This window comes from Zalophus californianus, chromosome 3 (assembly GCF_009762305.2).
Source record: "Zalophus californianus isolate mZalCal1 chromosome 3, mZalCal1.pri.v2, whole genome shotgun sequence".
Classification (NCBI taxonomy): domain Eukaryota; kingdom Metazoa; phylum Chordata; class Mammalia; order Carnivora; family Otariidae; genus Zalophus; species Zalophus californianus.
In genome coordinates, this window is record NC_045597.1 from 126,215,710 (window position 1) to 126,239,997 (window position 24,288).

Consider the following 24,288-nt stretch of genomic DNA (forward strand, 5'->3'; position numbering starts at 1 on the left):
GTGATCTCTTTGATACAGCACACAAATTTTTCTATGTAAAAAATTTGTATGTAATTTTTTTGGACTGGAAAAAGCTTTTATCAGCTTCTCAAAGAGGTGTATGTCTCAAAAATGTACAATCATAAAAATAAGAAATAAGTACTAACATATAACTGGTTATGGAAATCTATTGTTTTTATTGTTAAGGAAGAGTAGATACAAAAGATCATGGAAGGGTCATACATTCAAAATTCAGTAGTAAATAACAGATTATGCATTTTTTAGAATCTCATCTAAATAATTTAATGTATTAATTGAAATACATGGCTTTGGATACTTGAAAATCTGTAAAAAGAGCGAATTAGTATTGTATATAACTTTCCCTAGGTTTACGAAACCTGGAAATTTGAACTTGGTTTGGAGTTTGATATAAATTCTATTATATCTGTCCAGATTATGTTTTAAGGTTTTATATGGATCCATTATTGATATTTACACATAGGAAACCAAAAGCTGAAAGAAAAACACATTTTTTTTATCAATTTGAGAAAGAATCAACTTAATGAGTGTATTCCTTTCCTATGGCTGCCGTAAAAACTTAGTGGGTGATTAAAACAAGAATAATTTATTTTCTCACATTTTGGGGGGCCAGAAGTGTGAAATCAGGGTGTCAGCAGGGGGCCACATTCTCTCTGAAGGCTCTAGGGGAGAATGTTTCCTTGTCTTTCCAGCTTCTGGTGGCTCCTGGCATTTCTTGACTTGTGGTGGCAAAATTCCAATCTCTGCTTCCATTTTTACATGGCTTTCTTCTCCCTTTCCTCTGTGTGTCTTCTCCCTTTCTGTCTCTTAGAAGGATATCCATCATTGGACTTAGAGCCAACCCTAATCTAGGATGATTTTATCTTGAGATCTTTACCTTCATTACATTTGCAAAGACCCTTATTCCAAATAAGGTCACATTCTGAGGTTCAGGTGGACATGTTTTGAGAGGACACTACTCAGTTCACCACAGTGAGTATCACGTTATTGAGGAAATCTGGAACAGGACAGGGGAGTTGGAAAAGGGCTTCATGAGGACCACAAACCTGCTCTAGTGGAACTCTCTTGAGAAGACACTCACGGTATCTTTGCTTTTAGTGTTTCCATATTGATTAATATTTTGCAGTTTTTACAGTATTGCAAAATATATGCCACTGTGATTCGCAGTCCACAATTTAAGTACTGTCACTTTTATGCACATATATTTCATGTTATGTTATGTTTCTATATCTACCACAATAGGACATAAGATATTTCTGGGGCATGGGATATATTATACGATGAGAGGAGCATGTTGTGTCATGGGAGGTTCATATATACGTAAGGTATCTCTCTTCCTAATTCTTCTCTTCCCCAGTTAGGAGTCAAGGTTTTCTCAACCGAAAGATGTCAGTTCCAAAGTCTTTTTGACTAATCAGGTGGCCATGGAACAATAGGGAAGCACCCATGTTTTTTAAATCATAGATTTAGAATGAGAGCAATTTGAGAGCAAGCATTAGCCACCTAAATGCGGGCTCAAACATAAATCCCTTTGACTTGAAAGTTTAGAGCTTAGTTTTAGGGCGATTTGTAACTCTCTGTGAGCAGTGGGATAGAGAAGCAGAAACAGTCAGAAAGTTACTCCAGAAAATCAGAGCAATTGATTATAATAGTAGATCCATTGAATACCAAAACAATGTTTAAATACTTTTAAAAGAGAAAGAACTTTTTTTATTGTTCAAAGCCCAGGTAAAGAGGTTGTTCTGCTTATCTAATTGCTTTGAAGGCAATGAATAGTTATACTCATTAAGAATAAAATTTAACATGTTGGTTCATAGTTTAGTTAAGAAAGTGGTGAATCAGATTATGGTATCAAACTGTAAATTCCATGATAGCAGTTAACACTTATCATTCATTTTTGTGCCCTGATTTTGTCAGGTGCTCAAATAAGTATTTGTTGACTGACCTTTGTTGGTTTTTCTCCTCTCCATACTGGAAATTTCTTGTGGGTAGTCATTCTGTCTTTTCTTTTGTATTTTTAGACTTAGCATAGTGTCAGGTCTTCAGTCAGGGTTTAATCTTTTTTTTTTAATGAGTTAATAACTGAATGTGCTAGTCATCTTAGCAATACCTGAAATTGAATCAATTCAGTAAGCTATTTCTTCCTTTCTGTTGAACATTACTAGCGATAAATCATATGATTTTGCTTATTGGCACTACTACCAACTACCATTGGCGTTACTACCAATGTTAATCCTTTAACATTCTTAAACATTATTAAGCACACCAAAGAGCTTTTGTTTATATAAATAGTATGCTGATATTTATCATAATAGAACTTAAAGCTGAGAATTTAAAAAATCTGTATTTATGAAATTTATTTAAAAATAATAAAATCAGTATATATTAACATAAATGACAGTTTTATGAAAACAAAAGGAAAAACAAAAACAAAACATTACTAAGAGTGGCATTGTTTTTCGTCTTCTTGTTCTGGATTTTTGAGCCAAGAATTCTCTCTGTTACCCAGATTTTAAGTCAACACTGACTCTTTCTCTTCAATCAGCAAACAGGCCCAAATATAGTAGCTACTTAAGAAATACATATCAAATAAATGTCCAGGTTTTCCCCATCCTTAAAGGGAAATCCCTTACTGCTTCACATAGCATCTACCATTGAAGAACTGTTGGCTGAATCTGAATTTCAAAAGCTTTGAAAAGGAGTAGCATCTTCCTGGACCTGGTTATTTTAGCTTCATTCATCTCAAGGTATTACAGTCTGATTTTTGTCACTACCACTCTATGAAAACTGCTTTCAGTAAGGCCACTATTTATAGAATATACTATTCCGTGTTCAGCACTCATATCACTTGATCTTCTATTGGCATTTCACATTTTTGAACATCTTTTATTCATGAAGAACAACTAAAATTAATTGTGTGCTTTGTTTTGAAACTAAAACTTTGAAATGTGTACTATTGCTTACCCCAAGGTCATAAATATATTCTTTTATTTTATGCTCATGAGTTTTATACTTTCTCTCTCATATATAAGTTTTTAATATACCTAGAATTGCTTTTAATATGGGAGGTGGGTAAAGACCCAATTTCATTTTTATATAGTAACTTGGCTTAGCACCATTTATTGGTTAGTCCATCATTTATTCAATGGTTAGCAATGAGTGCTTTTCAAACAACAACAACAACAACAAAACCACCCATCTCTGTGCCATAACTATTTTAATTATAGTGTCTTTACTATAATGAGTCTTGGTCTTTAGTATGACAAATTCCTCCTTCACTTTGTTCTTTATTTAATTCATTTAATAAATATGTATTGAATGTAAACTATTTATCAGGCACTCTTGCAGTTGCTGGGGATCTATCAGTGAACAAAATAGACAAAAGCCTTTTCTTTCATTGAGCTAATAGTCTATTGGAAAGATGAGCTAGCATATAAATAGGTAAAATATATGGTATGTGTGATAAGTGCTATAGAGGAAACCCCCAAAGCAAGGAAAGGAGAGAGGAGTGGGATGGGGAGAGTTTCAAGTTAAAATCAAGAACCTAAAAGAGGAGAGGGAGCAAGCTATTCAGATATCTGAGGGAAGAGCTTCCCAAGCAAAAGGATAAACAAGGGAAAATGCTTTGAGACAGGAGCATGCCAGGAATATCTGGGGAATAACAAAGAGGACAACCTGGCTGGGCAGGAGGTTTTGGAAAGGGAGAGGGCAGTAGGCAATGAGGTCAAAGAGACAATAGGCCAGTCTTTGTAGAGTATTTGTAGGTCATGTAAGGACTTTGAGTTGGGAAGCAAATGGAAGGTTTTGAGTAGAGAAATGACATGATTTATCTCACATATTAAAAGCATCACTTGGCTTGTGGAGGAGCAAGGGAAAAAGCAGAGAACACTTAAGAGGCATCGTAACAATTTAGGCAAGCAATGATGGTGAGAAAACCATCATTGCAATTCCACTTAAAATCCCGTTGGGATTTATTGAGGAGCTTGGTAAGTTTATTCTATGAAATATATGGAAGAACAAAGGCCCAAAAATAGTAAAAGCAGGCTTGAAGGAAACAAACACATTTACTGAGGTTCCTCCTAATTCATTGCTGCTTTTTTATCAGTCTCCATTTCTGGATCCTCCTTCTTCCCACCCACTGCATTGATGGGAAATTTGCTCCTAATTATCCACTCCAGTTTCTACATTATCAGTTTCTTCCTACTCTATCATTTCTATCACCTTACAAAGATGATCTAGAATCTCCTCTTTTAAAAAGAAGAGAAAGGAAGGGAGGAAGAGAGGCAGGGAGGGAGGAAAAGAATGAAGAAGGAAGGAAGGAAGGAAGAAAAGGACAGTTCCTAGTTGTGTGATAGAAATTAAAACTGTGGGGCGCCTGGGTGGCTCAGTCAGTTAAGCATCTGCCTTCAGCTCAGTCATGATCCCAGGGTCCTGGGATCGAGCCCTGGGTCAGGCTCCCTGCTTAGTGAGGAGTCCGCTTCTCCCTCTCCCTTTGTCCCTCCCCCTGGCTTGTGCGTGCTCTCTCTCTCTTTCTCTCTCTCTCTTCCCCTCTCAAATGAATAAATAAAATCTTTAAAATTTTTTTTTTAAATTAAAGACATGGTCACTGGCCTTATGAAGTCCTCCTTGACTCCTCTATATCTTTCACACTCAAATCTGGTCTGCCAATAAATCTTCCTGGCTCTACTTTCAAAATATATCTGGAATCCTACTACTTCTGACTTTCTGAACTGTTATCACCTTGTTCTTACCCATATCACCTGTTCTGTGCCACCATTATTATTCTATTATTGCGATAGATTCCTACTTGTTCTCTCTGCTATTGCCTATTTCATTCTGTTCTCAATAGACAGCTAGAGCTACTCTTCTGTAGGGCCTTCTGATGGCTTCTTATCTCATTCAGAGTAAAAGTCAAAATTCTTATGATGATCTACAAAATCCTACAGGATGACCTTTCCTCTCAGACCTCATCTTCTGTTACTCTCCCTCTAGCTCACTCCTTCCCTGGATCTGACCTCCTAGCTACTTCTCAAATATGACATGCCTGCTCTCACCTGAGAATCTTTGCACTGGCTCTGCCCTCTGTCTGGAGAGCTCTTGTTTCCAATACCTCGGTTTTTGCTAAAGTGTCTCATTGAGGCCTTCCTTAATCACCCTACTTAAATCACAGCATCCCCCAATCATACCCTTATTCCTCTTCCCTGCTTCATTTTTCTGCATAGAACATATAACAATGAATCATGGAACACTGCACCAAAAACTAATGATGTAATATATGGTGATTAACATAACAATAAAAAAATTAAAAAAAAAACATATAACAACTTCCAACAAAATATATACTCACTATATTGTTTACTTTCCATCTCTCCCCTCCCACTAGAATGTAAGCTCCATGAGGGATGGATTTTTGTTGGTTTTATTCACTGCTGTATCTTTAGCATATAAGTAGTTTGATAAATATTAAATGAATGTTCAGAGCTCATGTTTTAGCAAGGAAAATAAGCATGAAGCAACTAACTATATAATTACAATTACAGTGAAAACTATCAAGAAAAAGAAGAAGGTGTTAGGAGAATATTAACAAGATGTCTAATCTTGTTTGAGAGGGGATGAGGGAAGGCTTCTCTTAAAAGTCAAATGTATGTTGAAATCAGAATGTAGCTTAGCTACATAATGAGAAGGGAGAGAAGCTGTTTAAAGTAATTAAGATATTGGGGAAATTGGTGATTGGAAATCAATAGTAAAGAATGCTTTTAATTTAAAAATCAAACCAATTGTGGTATCTATACCTCTGAGGAGTTTTAAGATAATAGGAAATCAGCTGTCCTGGATGAATTTGGACATTCATTTATCTGAAGCAGGTATAGGATCATGGGATCTCTTGAAGCAATTTTTAAATTAAGAGATCAACTCAAGAAAGATTTCAAGAGAGTTTAGTAAAGTAGCTAAACTCTCGTTGGGATTAAAAACATTTGTAATTCTTAAATGTTCAGATTAGGTCTCATGGCCATATAAAACTCGTTAGAAGAGGATAAATATTCTGGGCTATAATCTCAGTGGCTTGTGGCAGGGAAATCAGTGTTGTCAATATTTAAAAAAAATATATATCTTTCCCAAATACAACTAAACCATTAATATATCTTCGGTGTCTTCAATTTATCCTAAGCAAAGACTGTATATTTATCACACCAGTAATCTTTTGTGAAAAGTTCTTGGCTGGAAAGTAAACAAAAAGCTTTTGAAAATAATCATGATCTCTTCTTCAGCAGTTTAGATTGAGTATCAAACCAGAAACTAAAACAAATGGTCTAAAAGTAGAATAAAACACTTGAAAGCACAATTTCCCTGGAAATTTTGGAATATGTAGCCATTGTAATACATAGCTCAGCATATAGAATAATTTACTAGCCCCAAGCCTGAAATATTTGTTCCATTTCATATTACATGAAATACAGAAAGTACCAGAAACATTTATATGATGTTTAGTATAGATCAATTTTTCCAATTTATCTTTATTTTTACTTTCTTCATTTGTTATGTTAAGTATATCATTTCTCTGTGTGTTAGTCAGAAGAGATTAGGTTATGCTGCAGGAATAACCACCTAAAATCTCAGTGGTTTAAAACAATGAGGATTTCCTTCTATCATGCTCGTTGTCTATCATGAGTTGGCGCAAGCGTTCTGCTCGTTATAGTCACTCAGGCACCCAGGCCCATAGACACTCCATCTCGACTTGCTTTTTCTCAGTCACTATAGCAGACAAAAGGCAACGTGTTTAACTTACACTTGAAAGTGACATGTTACACCTGAATGGGTGTATTAGTCTGCTTGCTACACTGTGTAGATATGATATATGCCCAGAGAATACTAATTTATAACTTTATTATTATTTAAAAATTAAAACAAAATAAGCCTTTTTAATTGGTTTATATGTACCAGGGTATAAATATTGCTAAAATTTTTAACATATTCTATAAATATTATCTCTATTTTTAAGCAAGGGCTTCTTTCTGAAAGTTTGATTTACCCACACACAAATAACCTCTGCCAAACTTGAATCCTTAATTCTAGTTTAATGAGCTTCCTTTCTTACTCCTTTCCCTTTCTCTTACTCCTGCCTCCAGAAATTTCAACATTCATTCTAGCATTCTAAGAAAAATATATATCTGTGTGCATTCATAGAAATAAACTAAATTATAATAGTTTAAATTAAAAACTTCTTTAGTTAGAGCTGCCAATTTTTTAAAATTGTGAGATAACTAGGAAATGAAAACACTGAACATGTTGTTTTTATAATTGCTTTTTTATCTTTTACTTATTGTTTTTTTCTTTTCCTCCTATAGGTATTTCATGATGTTGCTTACAAAGCTAAAGATCGCAATGACTTGGTATCAGGAATCGATGAATTTTTGGATCAGGTTACTGTTCTCCCTCCTGGAGAATGGGATCCAAGCATTCGTATAGAGCCTCCCAAAAATGTTCCTTCCCAGGTATGTTTTATTTGAAAATACTCTTAAAAATGCCATCATTTTGTTGTCTTTTAAATACACGTACTGAAATGGTATAACTCGTTCAAAAGATTCAAAGTGATTTAAATTATAACCTCTGTGATGTTGTGATTTATAATAACAAATATATATTTGGTATTCATCCCGTTTTTTGCCACAGAGCTCCTAAGCCCCTTGAAATTTCCTAAGTGAGGAAAGCAACAAAGGTGTCTTTTGTTATGTTAATGAGGTGACTTTTAGAACTCACCACAGGATGGGGGCTGGGGGTCAGTGGAGCCAAGCATGTGATTAGAGGGCTGGAACTTTCAGTCCCACCCTCTCACCTCCAGTGAATGGAAGGAGCTAGAGATTGAGTTCAATCACCAGTGGCCAATGGTTTAATCAATCATGCCTATGTAATGAAGCCTCCATGGAATCCCAAAAGGACAGGGAACTGAGAGCTTCCAAGTGGTGAACATGTGGAGATTGGGGAGAGTAGCATGTCTGGAGAGGGCGTGGAAGCTCCTGCCCTTTCCCCATACCTTGCCCTGTGCATCTCTCTACCTGGCTGTGTTCCTGAGGTATATTCTTTTGTAATAAACCAGTAATCTATAAGTAAAATGTTGCCCTGAGTTCTGTGAGCAGCTCTAGCAAATTAATTGAACCAGAGTGGAAGGTTGTGGGAACATCTGATTTATAGCCCCACTCAGAAGCTCAAGTAGCAACCTGGGGAGGGGCGTGGGGGCAATCTTGCAGGAATGAACCCTCAACCCTGGAATCTGATGCTGTCTCCCATTAACTAGTGTCAGAATTGAGTTGGATCGTAGCATTGCTTGTGTGGTTGATTGTAGCATTGCTTGTTGGTTGATATAGCTCTTTGAAATTGGCAAGTATTAAGAAAATTCAACCTCCTGCACAGAATATGGGGCTCCCACCACTATAGCTTCTCATGGGGTTATTGGCATTTTCCTCCTCTCTGCTCTTCCCTTCTTGTGTCTGGAGCTCAGCATAGGATCCCTGATCTAGGAATTAAAGATCTAATTTTGCTGTGTGTCCAGAATTTCTTACCACTTGCTCTTCTTACTTTAATTATTTCTGTGACTACCTCATGGCTTAATTCATTTAAATCTTCCCAAGAGTATCTGAAAGAAAAAGAGAAGAATGAGAAAAGGCAAAAACTTGGCAGAAAAAAACACAAAGCACAGGGTGCAAAGGCCAGTAGATACATAGAGAATGTTCTAAGACCTCACCAGGAAATGAAATTGAGAAAACTGGAAGAGTGCTTTTATCAGATAACAGGTGAAACCTGTTAAGCAATGGTCGTAAACTTGTGGGTGATGAAGATTTGGTGCTTGAAAACAAGTCAGACATCTTTTGAAACATCACACAGAGAAGCAGCAGAGACACAACTTGCCTAAGCCTTTATTTATTTATTTTGAGAGAGAGCACGTGTGTGGATGAACAGTGGGTTGGGGCAGAGGGCGAGGGAGAGAGAGAGAGAGAATCTCAAACAGGCTCCCTGCTCAGCCCAGAGCCCATTGCAGGACTAGATCGCACCCTGAGATCATGACGTGAGCAGAAATCAAGAGTCAGTTGCTTAACTGACTGACTCACCCAGGCACCCCAACCTGAGCCTTTAACCAAAGTTTCATCATCTGCTGAAGAGCCCACACAGAAGGAGCTTCTTGATCTACCTGAAGAATCTCCTGAAACAGCTGAAAAAGTAGTTGTTGCCCTCCAATGTCCAAGTGGGTCCTGAGAAGAAAGTTTGTTTAGTGTTGCAGTTCACAGGTCTTATTTGACTGGATGATAAAAATCAGGTACCACACATCCCTATACAGTCTTTCTACTTTCTTTCCCAGAAGGCCCCTGGAAGTGGAGGAAGGCTGGTCCCTGCAGCATATAGGAATAACTGTGGATACTGTACTCAGTACGAAAGAGAAGGAGCAGAGCAACTAATTAAGAAATGAGAACTACATGTTCTACATAAAATCAGTTATACCATGACCTTATAGAACACTAAAGGATTCACATTAAAGTCATGCAGTACCTCGATTGAGCTCAAGGCAATGAACACTCTCATGTTGATATCTATGGGAACGTACGGACATAAAGGATTGGAAAAGGATTGTTCTCTGCAGATAATAGTTTTTGGAATGTGCCATCTTATAATATACCAAATGAAAACTAGATAAAAATGTATACAGTAAGGCACTCAATAATTTATATTTTTCCTAGCTGACATCATTTATCACTAAGTTGAAAAACAAAGACATATGACCTTGTTTTCTGCCTCTTCAGACCTTGCCACGCTGAGCATTTCATTACTCAGTCAAACTCTTTAAAGTCTATCGATTAGAAATGTTTATTCTGCTGTATTTCTAGAAATTAAACTTTAAAGACATTTCAAAGTTTTTTAATGCTTTAAACTTTTTTTTGATATTCCATAAAGGGTTAGTATCCAAAATATATAAAGAACTTATAAAACTCAATACCCAAAACCCAATAATCCAATTAAAAATGGGCAGAAGACATGACCAGACATTTCTCCAAAGAAGACATCCAGATGGCCAACAGACACATGAAAAAGTGCTCAACATCGCTTGGCATCAGGGAAATCCAAATCAAAACCTCAATGAGTTATCACCTCACCCCTGTCAGAATGGCTAAAATCAAAAACAAGAAATAACAAGGTGTTGGCAAGGATGTGGAGAAAAATGACCCTCTTGCACTGTTTGGGGGGAATGCAAACTGGTGCAGCCACTATGGAAAACAGTATGGAGATTTCTCAAAAAGTTAAGTAGAACCATCCTTTGGTCTAGTAGACACACTACTGGGTATTTATCCAAAGGATACAAGAACACTAATTCAAAGGGATACATGCACCCCTGTGTTTATAGCAGCATTATTTAAATAGCCAAGATATGGAAGCAGCTCAAGTGTCCATCAATTGATGAATGGATAAAGAAGTGGTGTATATATCTAGCTAGCTAGCTATATATATATAAATATAAATATTACTCAGCCATAAAAAAGAATGACATCTTGCCATTGGCAACAACATGGATGGAGCTAGATAGCATAATGCTAAGCAAAATAAGTCAGTCAGAGAAAGACAAATACCATTCGATTTCACTCATTTGTGGAATTTAAGAAACAAAACAAATGAGTAAAGGGAAAAAAAGGAGCAAGACAAAGAAACAGACTCTTAACTATAGAGAAGAAGCTGATAGTTATCAGAGGGGAGGTGGGTGGAAGGATGGGTAAAATACATAATGGGGATTAAGGAATGTACTTGTCATGATAAGCACCAGGTGATTAAAATAAAAACTTTAAAAAAAGTAAAAAAAAAATTAAAAAAGTTCTTTTCGATATGTATGTATTGTTTACCTAATTAATGTCAAGATTTATTTAATTTTGCCTTGCACTAAATTGGAACATTTACAAGTTCCAATTTAGTGCAGGTGGATCCAGGTGGATCAATATTTTTAAAAATAAAACAATGACTACATTAAAAAAAAGAGAAAATTCAATGGCCGGCTTAATCATATTATATAGAAAATTCCCCATTACTGCTAATCATATTTATGATCAGGAATAATTTTTAAATTATAATCTTATGTATTAACTTTGTGTGGACATATGGTACAAAAATTATAAAAATTTTGCCTATAAAAATCCAGTGTGCATTTCACTCATTATATAATCCAGAAAGGTAAAAAGAAAGATTGTTGCTATTATTTGGTGTCACATTTTTTAATTGCAGGCCTGACTTTGTTGAGATTGGTGGCCAAATGTTTGTTAAGCCCACTCATATGGCCACCTCTGTTCCTACTGAATATGCCTCCTGAAACCCTCCCAGTTGTCATCTACTCAGCCTTGTCTTGGGTTCTTGTCCCTGTGGAGTACAACCTGTCAGACTCTACTGCTTTAGTTGACTCAGCCCTGGACATAGAAGTTTTCCTGGTTAGCCAGAGGTGGGCAAATGAACAAGTGTACCACTCAGCCATGAGTATTTAAAAAGGTCAGCTTAATCTCACTATCAATTTAAGAAATATAGAAAGAAAGAAGAAAAAATTCTGGTCATTTCATAATTATTAAAGATTATTTGATTTCCTTTTCTCAACAGTGACAATTTTCTGATTCTATACCTACAGCCACATAATTTCAGTTGATTTCAAACTACTAAAATAAAAGAAGTTGTTTAAAGAGTAATTTTAGGTAATGATTGACTTATTTTTGTACTTGTAAACATCTTTGCACTTACAATATTAGAAAAGGCAATATAATGCTTCTTGAAGTAATAAGAAAGAAATTAATCAGAGAAAGACATGTATCATATGACCTCACTGATATGAGGAATTCTTAATCTCAGGAAACAAACTGAGGGTTGCTGGAGTGGTGGGGGGTGGGAGGGATGGGGTGGCTGGGTGATAGACATTGGGGAGGGTATGTGCTGTGGTGAGCGCTGTGAATTGTGTAAGACTGTTGAATCACAGATCTGTACTTCTGAAACAAATAATGTTAACAATTTTCTTAACAATATATGTTAAGAAAAAAAAAAGAAGAAGATAGCAGGAGGAGAAAAATGAAGGGGGGTAAATCGGAGGGGGAGACGAACCATGAGAGACGATGGACTCTGAAAAACAAACTGAGGGTTCTAGAGGGGAGGGGGGTGGGGGGATGGGTTAGCCTGGTGATGGGTATTAAAGAGGGCACGTTCTGTGTGGAGCACTGGGTGTTATGCACAAACAATGAATCATGGAACACTACATCAAAAACTAATGATGTATGGTGATTAACATAACAATAAAAAATTTTAAAGAAAAAAATAAATAAAATAAAATACAGACTGTTTTGGAAGAGAGACAGAGAGAGAGCAAGGGAACGGTGATACTCATTTGCATCCCCCTAATTTTGATATATTTGTGTTTTCATTTTCCTTCAATTAAAATATTTTCTAATTTCTCTTGTAAAAAATATTAATACATTGAGAGTGAGACTTTAAAAGTCACTTGTTAACACCATTTAGTTTTTTAAACATTAAAACTGAAGTCAAGCATTTTTTAAAACATCTTGCCTTTGAGGAATGATATTTTTGAAGCAAGTTGAGGCCTGGGAACTCTATTTTTAAAGTTATTTTTATGGGACTCTTTAAAATCAGGATTAATTATTGGATTCTGAGTATTAAGAGGGAGTAGTAGAAAGAACATTGAATTAGGAATCAAGGCATTTGGGTTCTGCTATGCTTCTTTACAACATTAGTATTTTTTAAATGTGTGTTGTAATTGAATAACAGATACTGTGAACTATGGTTTCTTTCATTAAATGAAGCAAGATAAATTAAAAGATATTAAATACTCTGACTTCATACTCATTCAAATACTATTTTCCCCCCATGGGATAATTTCCATGGTTTTTATGTTCTTTTGAAATGTGTGAATCACAGATTTTTTTTTTTTTTTTTTTTTTTTTTGAGAGAGAGCACACACATGAGTGAGGGCCGGGGCAGAGGGAGAGGGAGATGTGGGGCTTGATCTCACAACCCTGAGATCATGACCTGAGCCAAAATCAAGAGTCAGGTGCTTAACTGACTGAGGGACCCAGGCACCCCATAAATCACAGATCTTTAAGCACTTTTTCCTCTCAGTTAAGAGAAGAATAACTAGTCACCTCAAAGGATAACCTTGAAAATATTCATCAGAACTTTATGTCAGGCATTATAATCTCTCCCTTCTGTATACCCCAAACTTCTTTGCTTTTCTCTCATACCATTTACTTGCTTGTTGAAACCACCACCTTGTGTGAATCCAGCTCTTTAATCTGTACCTGCATTGATACAGCTGAGAGTAGCTGAAGGAAAACGTAACTACACTGACTGATTTCATTAATTCATGACCACATACTTCAAGTGGGTCCTTAATGTTGCAAGTTCATCATACTATACTCCCCTAGGCCAATAATTCTCTCTAGATGACTATTTCAGACCCGTTTTCTGTCCTCAAATCTTCAGCATCCTTCCTGACCCTCACTTTCAGATTTGACTTGCTTCCCACTTCACTGAGAAATTTGAAATGATCAAAGAGAACTTCCATAGACTCCCACTACCATGCCTATCTGCCTACTGGCACCTGCACCCACATAATCTGCCTTCCCATATATTACTATTGACGAATTATCCGAAGTTAGCATTCTACCTTTGCACTAGATCCCATCTCTTCAAACCTATTCAAAGACATTACACCACCAATTCTCCTCTTTCTCTCCTTTATCAATTCTTTTGTTTTCACTAGCATGCAACCTTATTAATTTGCAAATCTTAAAAAAAAAAAAGAACTCTCTTTACTGCTACCACTATCAGCTACTCACCCATTCCTTTTTTTCCCCCCTCTGCAACCAAATGGCACAGGAGTTCTCTGTACTACCTGCTCCAGTTCCTCTCCTCCAAGTCTCTCTTAAACTTTCTCCAATAAGGCTTTTGTCCCCATCACTTCACTAAAATTACTTACATGAAGGTCACCAAAGATCTCCACAATGCTCAGTCCCATAGTCAACTCTCAGTCTGAATTTCATTTAGCCTGTCAGTGAACAGCATTTGACAGAATTGATGACTTCCCTTTCCCTGATATGCTCTCTTTGCTTAGCTCCCAAAACATCACATTCTTGATTTTCCTCCTAGGTCACTGGTTACTCCTTCTCAGACTCCTATGCCAGTTTCTTCTTTCTATATTTTGAAATGATGCAGGCTCAGTCTGTAGTCATCTTCTCTTCTCTACCTACACTCATTCTCCTGATAATATCATCCAATATTATAGCTTTAAATCCTCTCCCAAATTTATTGTTTACTTTGAACTTGAGAGTTATTTATCCAAATGCCTGTCCCATGTCTTTACTTGGATGTCTTATAGATATCTAAACCTTGACGTGTCCAAAGTTTGAACTGAATTGTAGATTGTCTCATTTCTGTTCCTGTCTGCATCTTTGCATTTATGTTAGAAAAGGCAATATGATGCTTCCTGAAGTGTACAAGAAACTGATCTTTTTGAAAAGTCTCTTCTATCTGCACTCTCTTTTTTGTTAGGTCCTAATTCCAATCTTACTGTTGATCAAGCCCAAATTACTAATTTTTAATTTATTCTTAGATTTCCATTCTGCCAGGAAATACTCTTGGTTTCGCCTTTAATATTTATACAGAATTACACCACTTCTTGTTGATGCCACTGCCACCCTTCTAGTTCAAGCTACCATCATTTTTCTCCTGGATTATTGAAATAGTTTTTTAACTGGTCTCCTTGTTGCTGTCCTTGGCCCCTGTGTTCTCAATACAGCAGCCAGAGTGACTCCAAATGAGGTCATGCTACTCCTTTCCTCAAAACCCTACAACACTAACTCATTTCACTGAGAATTAATCCAAATACTTACAATGGTTTACTAAACCTACTCTGACGTCCCTTTACCTCTTCAAAGTAAACTACCACTTTCTGCCTTGCTCGCTCCTCTCCAACTATTTGGCTTCTTTGTTCCTTGTTCTTCAGACCCTATAGCCATACTCCTGCCTTGACACTGTCCCATTGGCTCTTCTTTCCTATCTGGATATCCCCCAGTTATTCTCAAGGCTTAGTCCCTTGACTCCCTCAGATTTTTCTCAAATGACACTTTCTCACTGATCCTACCTGATGGTTCTGTTTATAATTGCCACTCTTTCCTCCCTGCCCACCCGGCCCACACCTCAGACCACACCTTACTCTACTATAAGTTTTTATTTTTACATAGTTTTAATCTTTCTAACATACCATAGAATTAATTTACTTACGTGTTTATTTTTTTATTGTTGGCATTCCCCATTAGAATGTGAGCTCCACAGACCTGATTTGTCCACTGGTGTATTAGTGGTGGGGCCAAGAACCTGACACAAATTGGCTCTCAATAAGTATTTGTTGATTGACTAAATAAATTGTATAATTTGAGTAGTCAAGTACATACTCACTCATTGATTTGTTTTAAAATATCAAAATACCTGTGTTTCTGAACAAAAAATATTTCCTATATTTTCCTCAGAATATTCGTCAGTACTGTTCACACATCTCTTTTCACACACCTTTCCCTCTTACTATAAGATGAACACTCCTTGATGAAACAGGTGCTTTAGAATGGCTAATATCTTTCATGGTTTATCATTTGCCTTATCTAAGTATAGCTTTTTCCATCGTAAGATCATGAGTTAACACAGCCAGTAAGGGATAATGACCCAGAAGACCAAATAATATCACTTGCTTTCTGAGATTTGTGGAAGCTAAGAAGTGTTTCCTGGGTGACTGTTGGGTATTGAAGGTACTGAGGCCACTCTTAAAGCCCTTTACAACAGATAATAATTATTTATATGTAAAGGCAGGTCCTCCATCAGTTGACAGGCATCCTCTCTTTTATCTTTGAACTTTAGTTCAATGTACCTATTCATATACCTGGAAAGTTGTAAAAACATTAAACAATGAACTTTTCTATATTTTGTGCATTTCAAAGCCTATTTTTCTCATGTTTTAAACCTGTGCCGTTTTACCTAAATGTCCCATTGTACATAAGAACATTTGATAATGATTTTACACTATTTTGGAATGGCAGTCAAGTAAAAATTTTAATTGCACCACTTTAACAATTTTTATGATCCTTTTAAGTCCTTTTGAACACACTGGCATGCTCTAAGATAACTGATAGGTAGGATTTTCTGATTTTTAAAAATCTCTGTCACTAAAAAAAGTGGGTGGAAAAGACTTGTGAATAAGACCGCACTTACATAAGCCTCAGCTAATTTTTCAATGGCTCAACTGAAGTCTCCTTTTGTAAAAATCTTTTGAATCTCTGTGAGTCAGAAAAAACCATATTGTAAATCATTCCATGGGTAGGAAGATACCAGCCAGAATAAAAGAGGGAACTACCCTCAAAAATAGCTAATGGTAATAGTTGAAGTTTATTGAACAGTTGAACTATGCCAGGCATATAACGCCACCATACTTAGTACCTCTTCACTCCAACCTACCCAGCCCTCATCTCTCTGTCCCCTTCCTTTCTTTCATTTATCTTCATAGCTCTATCTCTAATTGACGTTAGAGATTTGTTGTTTGTCTCCAGTAAGAATGCTTTTTCTTGCTCATTTTTGCCTCTCTAGCATCCATAACAATGCATGGCACACGAGGCACTCAATAAAGATTAGTTGAAAGAATGAACAAATGCCCATCACGTCATTTAATTTTCTCAATCACACTGACAGATGTCATTACTACTGGTAAATGGAGGAGGGAACTGAAGCTTTAGGAGGCTTAGATAACTTGCTAGAAGTCATGCAGCAAATAAGTAACAGAGCCTGGGTTCTTAGCCACTCTGCATATTGCCTCAAGGGAAAAAAATCTGTTTTTGTTATTTACAACTAGCACCTGAAATTAAAAAACAAAAACAAAAAACTTCCTGCAGGAGAAGAGGAAGATTCCTGCTGTACCGAATGGAACAGCAGCTCATGGGGAAGCAGAGCCCCACGGAGGACATAGTGGACCCGAACTCCAGCGAACTGGAAGGTCAGTGAAAAGCACTTGTATAGGACTTCAAAGACCAAATGAGACACCGCTCTTTGTGTCAGGAATTGCTGTTTTGAGATGTAATTTTTTTTAGACTTTGAGTACTTAGTGAATACCGATTTGTTTGAATACCTATTTATTTATTTGAATACCTAGTACCTGAATACCTATTTAATGCCAATTAATTTGATTTCCCAGTATTTGCTAATGATTTTTGTTACTATTAAGCCAGAACAGTGGATACATCATTCCATTTTATCTTACCTAGTCTTTCATTTTGCTGTGCATAAAATGCATTCACAGATTCTTAGAATGAATAAGAAAACTGTCAGTTGCCCCTTCTAAAAGAGCCTGTTGAAAGCTTCAAGTTCAATGTGGAAATAAAAATAAATATCAAGAACTCAGTCTTATAGACCCTATCTCATTACATGCAAGTAGGATGTATATAATAGTATTTTTTATTTTTATGGTTGTAATTTGAAAGAGCTGTATGATTTATTTTTCTAATCACACATCTTTGAAGAGATGAAAGCTTCAATTTATTTCTTAAAATGGTTCTTTATCGTTTTTTGACAGCTTGTCTCTCTCCAAGCAATGTGTGAGCAGAAAATCAGAAAGCCTTGGGAGGGTCTGTCTTCAGGGAATATGTGCGCACACAGCCTCCATTATAATTGAAGGCAATGGCAAAGGCTTTGCAGGATTGGTACTCCCTTCCTCTCAAGGCCATTTCCGGGACTGCTTTCACTGTGTCCTCTAAGCCGACTTTCTGGTTTCTGACAACTCTGTGCATTTTAATTCTCTGTTCTTTCCCTTTATCTATGTTTTGTCTCTGAGGAAATGTCCTTGAACGTCTTCCTCGGGCTCCACACATAATTTGAGATGATTCAAACAATTTTTTCCTTTTCCCTTTACTAGAAGTGCGGTTACTCCTTCTGTTTGCTTTCATATTTTCAAATGCTGTCTTTTTATTTTTGGTGGTTCTTTTTTTTTCTCTCTTTCTCTCTCTCTCTCTCAGGTGTAACATGCCACATAGCTTAGATTTTTTTCGAAGTTCACTTTTCCTTACTGCTTCCTAAATCCTCCCAGGTCACCAATATCCGGTATCTTCGCTTCTCCAGAGTTCTTCCACAGATTCTGTTGCTGACATGACTTGAAGTATCCATTACTCATCTGCTCTCCTGGAGTTGCTGGTGTACATCTGGGCTGCCCTTGCACTGTTCTCTGCAATGACCTCCCACTTCCGGATTTAGATTTTTGCTGCTAAAAGCACGTTCATTACACAGTAATATAATAGCTATTTAGACTAATGTATGCCCTAATAAGTAATTAATTAGAAAACAACGGTCTAATAGGAAATACTATCAAACCTATAAATATTAACCACTAAGTAACAGTTCATAACCATCTCAAAATATTTTGGGGATTAGGTGGGGTATAAATTATAAATGAATGAATAAATAGTAGATTAAATCTATTTTGAATTGTGACTTTGATAAGTTAACACATCATTCAGAAATGATCCTCCCCAAATAAAAACAATGCATATGTTTAACAAACATAGGTAGGGGAAACTAAGGTGATCTCTGTGTGTGTGAGTTTCACAGGTTCACTGTAAGCTTCTTTGGATTTAAATGTCTTTTTTTCAGTTAGAATTTCATCCCACTCAGTTTCTCCTACTCCTATCTCCCTGATGGAAGCAATCACTAGAAAAACATAGTGATTCTATCACTTACATAATAGTAAGATAGTTACTAACATGTTACTATCGTGTCTATGTCAGTCAGATCAGGGCAATTAAAAATGATAGTCAAAATTTTCAGTTATCCTGAAGATATACATTTTTCAAGGCAAACCAGAATTTGTTTCTCAAGAGAACAATAATTTTTGAGGTGATCCTTAGATTGCCAGTGAATATATCTCTCTAGAAAATAAGTAACAAAACAATATTTTTGCATAATCCAAATATATTCAGCATACTGGCAGTATATTGGAACACAATGTGTTTTTTTAACCTTCCCGTAGGAACTTAATCATGGTCTTATTCATTTTAATATGACATCTTTATTCCATGGAGCACAAAGAGCTCTTAGTAGCCAAATGTTAAATCCACATATTATTATTAAATGTTCAAAGAATGAGAATACTTGTTCATTAATACTCTCGTTCCTAGTCGATTGAAAACATTTTGGTCCTTAAATTTTAGGGAGCATTTCACAATTTAATGCCATTTGCCCCTCCTCTTTCAAGTGTTTCAATGTGGTTTTTGGATACATTTAGAATAAGTGAATTTATAGCAAGGAAGGTCACTATTGTCTTATGAATGATAGATGTTGGGATATGTCTAGATAAAAGTGGATCAAAATTACATTTTTCTAGGTTGGTTATTTTAATTAAATTTTTTAAAAGATTTTTTAATTTATTTATTGAGAGAGAGAGAATGATAGAGAGCATGAGGGGGGGGAGGGTCAGAGGGAGAAGCAGACTCCCCACTGAGCAGGGAGTCTGATGCGGGACTCGATCCTGGGACTCCAGGATCATGACCTGAGGTGAAGGCAGACGCTTAACTGACTAAGCCACCCAGGCGCCCTCTAGGTTGGTTATTTTAAGGTCCCCTTCCTAATTTCCTAAAAATGGAAACAATTATGGAAGCAATCTGTCTTTACTAGATATTCCTGTCGTCCATAAGGCCATTTAGATGCCTGGAAACAATACATGGTGAGGAACATTTTGGCAGAGAAAGAGAGAAAGTAGGTAACTGGAGCCGTGGTTAAACACTCCATCTTCTCTCCAGGGTAATGCTCACTATTGTAGAATACGAAAGCCAGTTTACCCTCCCAACCTTCACTTTCTGCCACCTAAATGAAATGTAAACAATTGGGAAATACTGCCAGTGATTGAGGGTAGTAGACCCGAGTTTAGGAGGAATTGATGGATACAGAAATGGCACGGAGATTAGAGTAATCCTTAAATCTCATTACTTGAATTTTGTTGGAGGAACTTCTCTGAACCTTGTTTAAGAGAACCTGGGGTTTTTTGGTTGCTGGCCCAATATTTGGTTAGGACTTGAAGTAACACAGTGGTGCAAAGCCACCTCTGTAGATCACGATAATACAATGTAGCAGGTTAAAATGGGTCTCATCTCTGCTGATGGAAAACGTATACTGTGACCTGGCAACAGAGTAAATGAGGGTTTTGATTTGTGTGGGTTTTTTTTTATATTTGGATTTCACTCTTGTGTTTCTCCCCCCTGTCTTAGGATTTTTGGGGGACTTATTTTAGATATCAAAAGAAAAGCTCCATACTTCTGGAGTGACTTCAGAGATGCTTTCAGCCTGCAGTGCTTAGCATCTTTTCTGTTTCTCTACTGCGCGTGTATGTCTCCTGTTATCACGTTTGGAGGACTGCTGGGAGAAGCAACTGAAGGTCGTATAGTATGTATTATGCTCTCCTTGGATTTCTAAAGCTCAATCAGTGTTTAAGATTCATAGATAATTGTCCATTAGCTTTTGGATTCCGTCATGAGGAGAGATTTGATGTGTGGTCGTAACCGGTACACTTCATATGAGTTTCCTGGATGGCAGGTAGAACTGGTAATCTGGGAGTGGAATACCTCAGAAGTTAGCTCTCAGTCTCATACAAGGTTCTGGTCTCATTCCTGACCCCCAGTCCTTGGCTAGCTTTTCGCTCTGGTTCTCGCCTCACAAGGAGCGCATTTCCTATTTATATAGGCCATGCTTCTGTCCTGACACTTACCATGAACACATGTAAATTGTTAGTAGGAGGAAAAAAAGCAAGATAAGGAATGTGGAGAGGACGTATCCCCACTGAGTACCACTCATATTCTGCTGACTGCTTGTCCCTTTTCTTATCCTCCTACCCCACATCCTGCCCAAGGTCGCTAGGCTTTTCAGAGCAAAGGAGAAAGAATATACTCATGTATTTTAAATATTTTCTCCCTAGTTATAATGGTTGCCTGTACAGCTTAGATAATGGACTTATTTGTATCTCCACACAGAGTGCAATCGAATCTCTCTTTGGAGCATCTATGACCGGGATAGCCTATTCTCTCTTTGGTGGACAGCCTCTTACCATATTAGGCAGTACGGGACCAGTTTTGGTGTTTGAAAAGATTTTATTTAAATTTTGCAAGTAAGTGTCACAAACTTTTGGCCCTTAGCCCCTTTCTATTTCTCCACTGTATTTATACTTCTCCCAACATCACATTCGGAGTCTGCTGGGAGAGGTAGAAGTGGCTGATTCGATTCAGTTTGCCATTTTTGTCTCTCCATGGAAATAAGGGAAAAATAAAAGATTTGTGTAATATGTTAAGTAAAATTTCTAAAAAATGATGCTCTGTTTTAAACACTGAGAAACCCCTTTTAGTTTTGTCCCCTTAGATGTTCATTTTAGACAGTCTTGAATTTAGATAGTCATGGGATGTGAAGCTTATTTACTTTCACGTCCTGAATTAGACTTATTTCCATCTCTTTAAAATGGTGGCCAGCTGTTAAATGCCCTTATTGCCACTGTTCTTTTCCCCCTTCTAGAGAATATGGGCTGTCATACCTATCCTTAAGAGCTAGTATTGGACTGTGGACCGCAACTCTGTGTATCATACTCGTGGCCACCGATGCAAGTTCCCTCGTCTGCTATATCACCCGGTTTACTGAAGAAGCTTTTGCTTCTCTTATTTGCATCATTTTCATTTATGAGGCCCTGGAGAAGTTGTTCGAACTCAGCGAAGCATATCCAATCAACATGCATAATGATTTGGAACTGCTGACACAGTACTCGTAAGTAGTATTTCCCCTGTTGGCTGTGGGTTTTTCTCTTTACAAAATTGCTATTGTTTTAAGAAATATGAGAAACTTACCCTGCAGATAAAGTGACTTAAATTGATTCACGATCTAAATCCCTGAACAGACTCTCTGAGTTGAACAGGATTTTAAAAGTCCTCTCATTAGCTACTTATCTGATTTTTGAGTTCTCGTTATACAAACACAAACAAAACTCACTGAATTTAAATGTAATTTTGCTTTCAGAACTTACAACATTTATGATGGAGGTACTCAGGCTTTGCCTGTTGAAGGTGATATTACCATTTAGGATTAAAGATGGGACTATACCTCCTGCACTTTCTAGTTTTAGTATGCCAGCCGTTTGAAATTTCCCTAATGCTGTGTTTGCAGAGTGTATGTGGACATTACGTTGCGCCTTTCTTTCATTTAATTTTAGGATTTTTTTTTGTTGCATTTGTATATACACATTTTTGTACAACAAGTATTTGAAGCAATATGTTCTTTACAAGGCAGTTAACTATGAACGTTCTTCTTATAAACTGCTTAGCTATAGCTTCAAATCCTTTGAAGGTTTATTACCTTTATTTACTAGTGGAAGACATTGGAACTGTTGAAATTAGGCCAAAATACCGTATTGTTAGAATTTTATTAAGAATGATGTAATAATACAGTGTTGGGAAAATAGCACGATTTTTAGTACCTTAAATTTTTCCTGGTCATCAGAGATATCTTTAACGGTATACCTCTGTTTCAGACAAGAAAAACCAGAGTGGAAATATAAAATAACTTTCCCAAAAGGCAAATAGTTAGGGTGTTGTGAACAGGACTCAGAAGTGGATGAAGGAGGTGTCAAGGACACTCAGGAAGCAGGCAAATCAGGAGAATGATCAGCTTGATCAAAATGAGGGATAACCCTTCCATTTCTCTTTAGAGAGCAGTGTCACCTAATTTGGATATCCTTGCTAAGATATATATTTATCTGCTTGTATTTTTCAAACATTACATGCCAAGCACTACGCTAGAGGTATAAATAATATTCTGTCCTCAGTGAGCTTCCAGTTTAGTAGGGAATGTAGACAAACAGACAACACAATGAAATAAGTGCTGTGTTAAGAAATTGATACAGAATGCAATGGTACCACACCAGAAGAACACCCTACCCAGATTTTGAGTTCATAGAGGACTTCCTGGAGGAAGTGACATAGAAGACCAAAATATCAGTAGGAGTTAGGAAGGTGCTGAGGAATAGGGTAGGAGAGAGGTCCAGATGGAAGGAAAGGCACAGGTCTGGATGTAAGAAATGCATTAAAACTTTGTAATATTTGTCAAAAGTCATAGAGATAGTGGAAAAACAAGAAATTAGATTCAAGTTTTAGGATTTTGATGCAATTTTCAGTACACTGGTGAATACAAATAAACTCTCCAAGAGAGACAACATAGAACAAGTAAATCAGGTAAAAGCAGAACTATTCTGTTTGAAGTGGTGGGAGGCACCACCTGTCCACCCTTCCAGTTGTTCCTGAACTCTCAGTGGCCACTTCTAAGTACTTCCGACTGAGGAATACCATTAAATATCTCTCCGGGTTTAAAAAGGAAAAAGATCAGAGAAGCAAAGACTGCCCTGGATAATGGTCATAGCTTGAAGGTAGAAGAAAAAATAAGAGAGAAGGATCAGAAAAAGAAAAACAAAAACCTGGATAATGTCAGGTTGTCGAAGACAAGGGATGAGTCTGTGCCAAGAGACCGTTAGAGGACAGTGGTAGAGATCAAACCGAATGAGGGAGAGATATCATGATTAACTTAAGAAACAGCATTGGGTGGGGAGGGGAGGTAGAACTACAAGCTAGTTTGCAAAAGATGAAGAAGGGAGTAGGCGGTAACGATGTGGAGAAAGTATGCCCAGACCATTTTGGTGTCAAAGAAACTGAAAAACAGTGCCTGCTGGAGAGGGCAGTGAGATCCTGCGAATGGTCATTTGTGACAGAAAAGAGGTGTGTGTGTTTGGAAATGAGGACATAGAGGCAGAGGAAAGAGAGAGATTAGAGATGATGGTGAGAGAGTAGATAAATGTGGGATTGAAACCTCCCCAAAAGTGGTGAGATCAAGACAAATTGTGGGGTTCAGTAAGACAAATGCTCAGAGGATAATTGGAGAGCAAAAATAGCTTTGTTTGTCCATGATTCCTGCTTTTCAGGGCAATCAGGAGGAGAGCTGCATGGGTCTTGACTCTCTCAATGTTTCCATCTCCACTTTTCTAAAAACAGATCCCCACAAGTTTAAGTTCAAGTTATGCTTTATCACAGTGTACGCATCCAAAAACTAATCATCTGAAGGCTGAGCAGGAATGTGTGCTAATCACTTTGTTCCATTGCCCAAGTGCTCTTCTCAACCACAATTAGGAAAGACTGGTTCATC

At 37.0% G+C, this 24,288-nt stretch overlaps 1 protein-coding gene and 1 pseudogene across 6 annotated transcripts in view; both read left to right on the top strand.

Annotated features, from left to right (window-relative positions):
* The window catches only part of SLC4A10 (solute carrier family 4 member 10), a 301,324-nt gene that overhangs the window by 211,288 nt on the left and 65,748 nt on the right, over positions 1–24,288 (top strand). For all 6 annotated transcript variants that reach the window (XM_027590053.2, XM_027590051.2, XM_027590050.2 and 3 more), the window contains 5 exons: positions 7,365–7,511; positions 16,974–17,074; positions 20,331–20,505; positions 21,090–21,223; positions 21,622–21,867. In XM_027590053.2, coding sequence (XP_027445854.1) covers positions 7,365–7,511; positions 16,974–17,074; positions 20,331–20,505; positions 21,090–21,223; positions 21,622–21,867 — 803 coding nt within the window. The remainder of the gene's footprint in view (positions 1–7,364; positions 7,512–16,973; positions 17,075–20,330; positions 20,506–21,089; positions 21,224–21,621; positions 21,868–24,288) is intronic.
* LOC113919545 lies at positions 7,783–9,665 on the top strand (annotated as a pseudogene).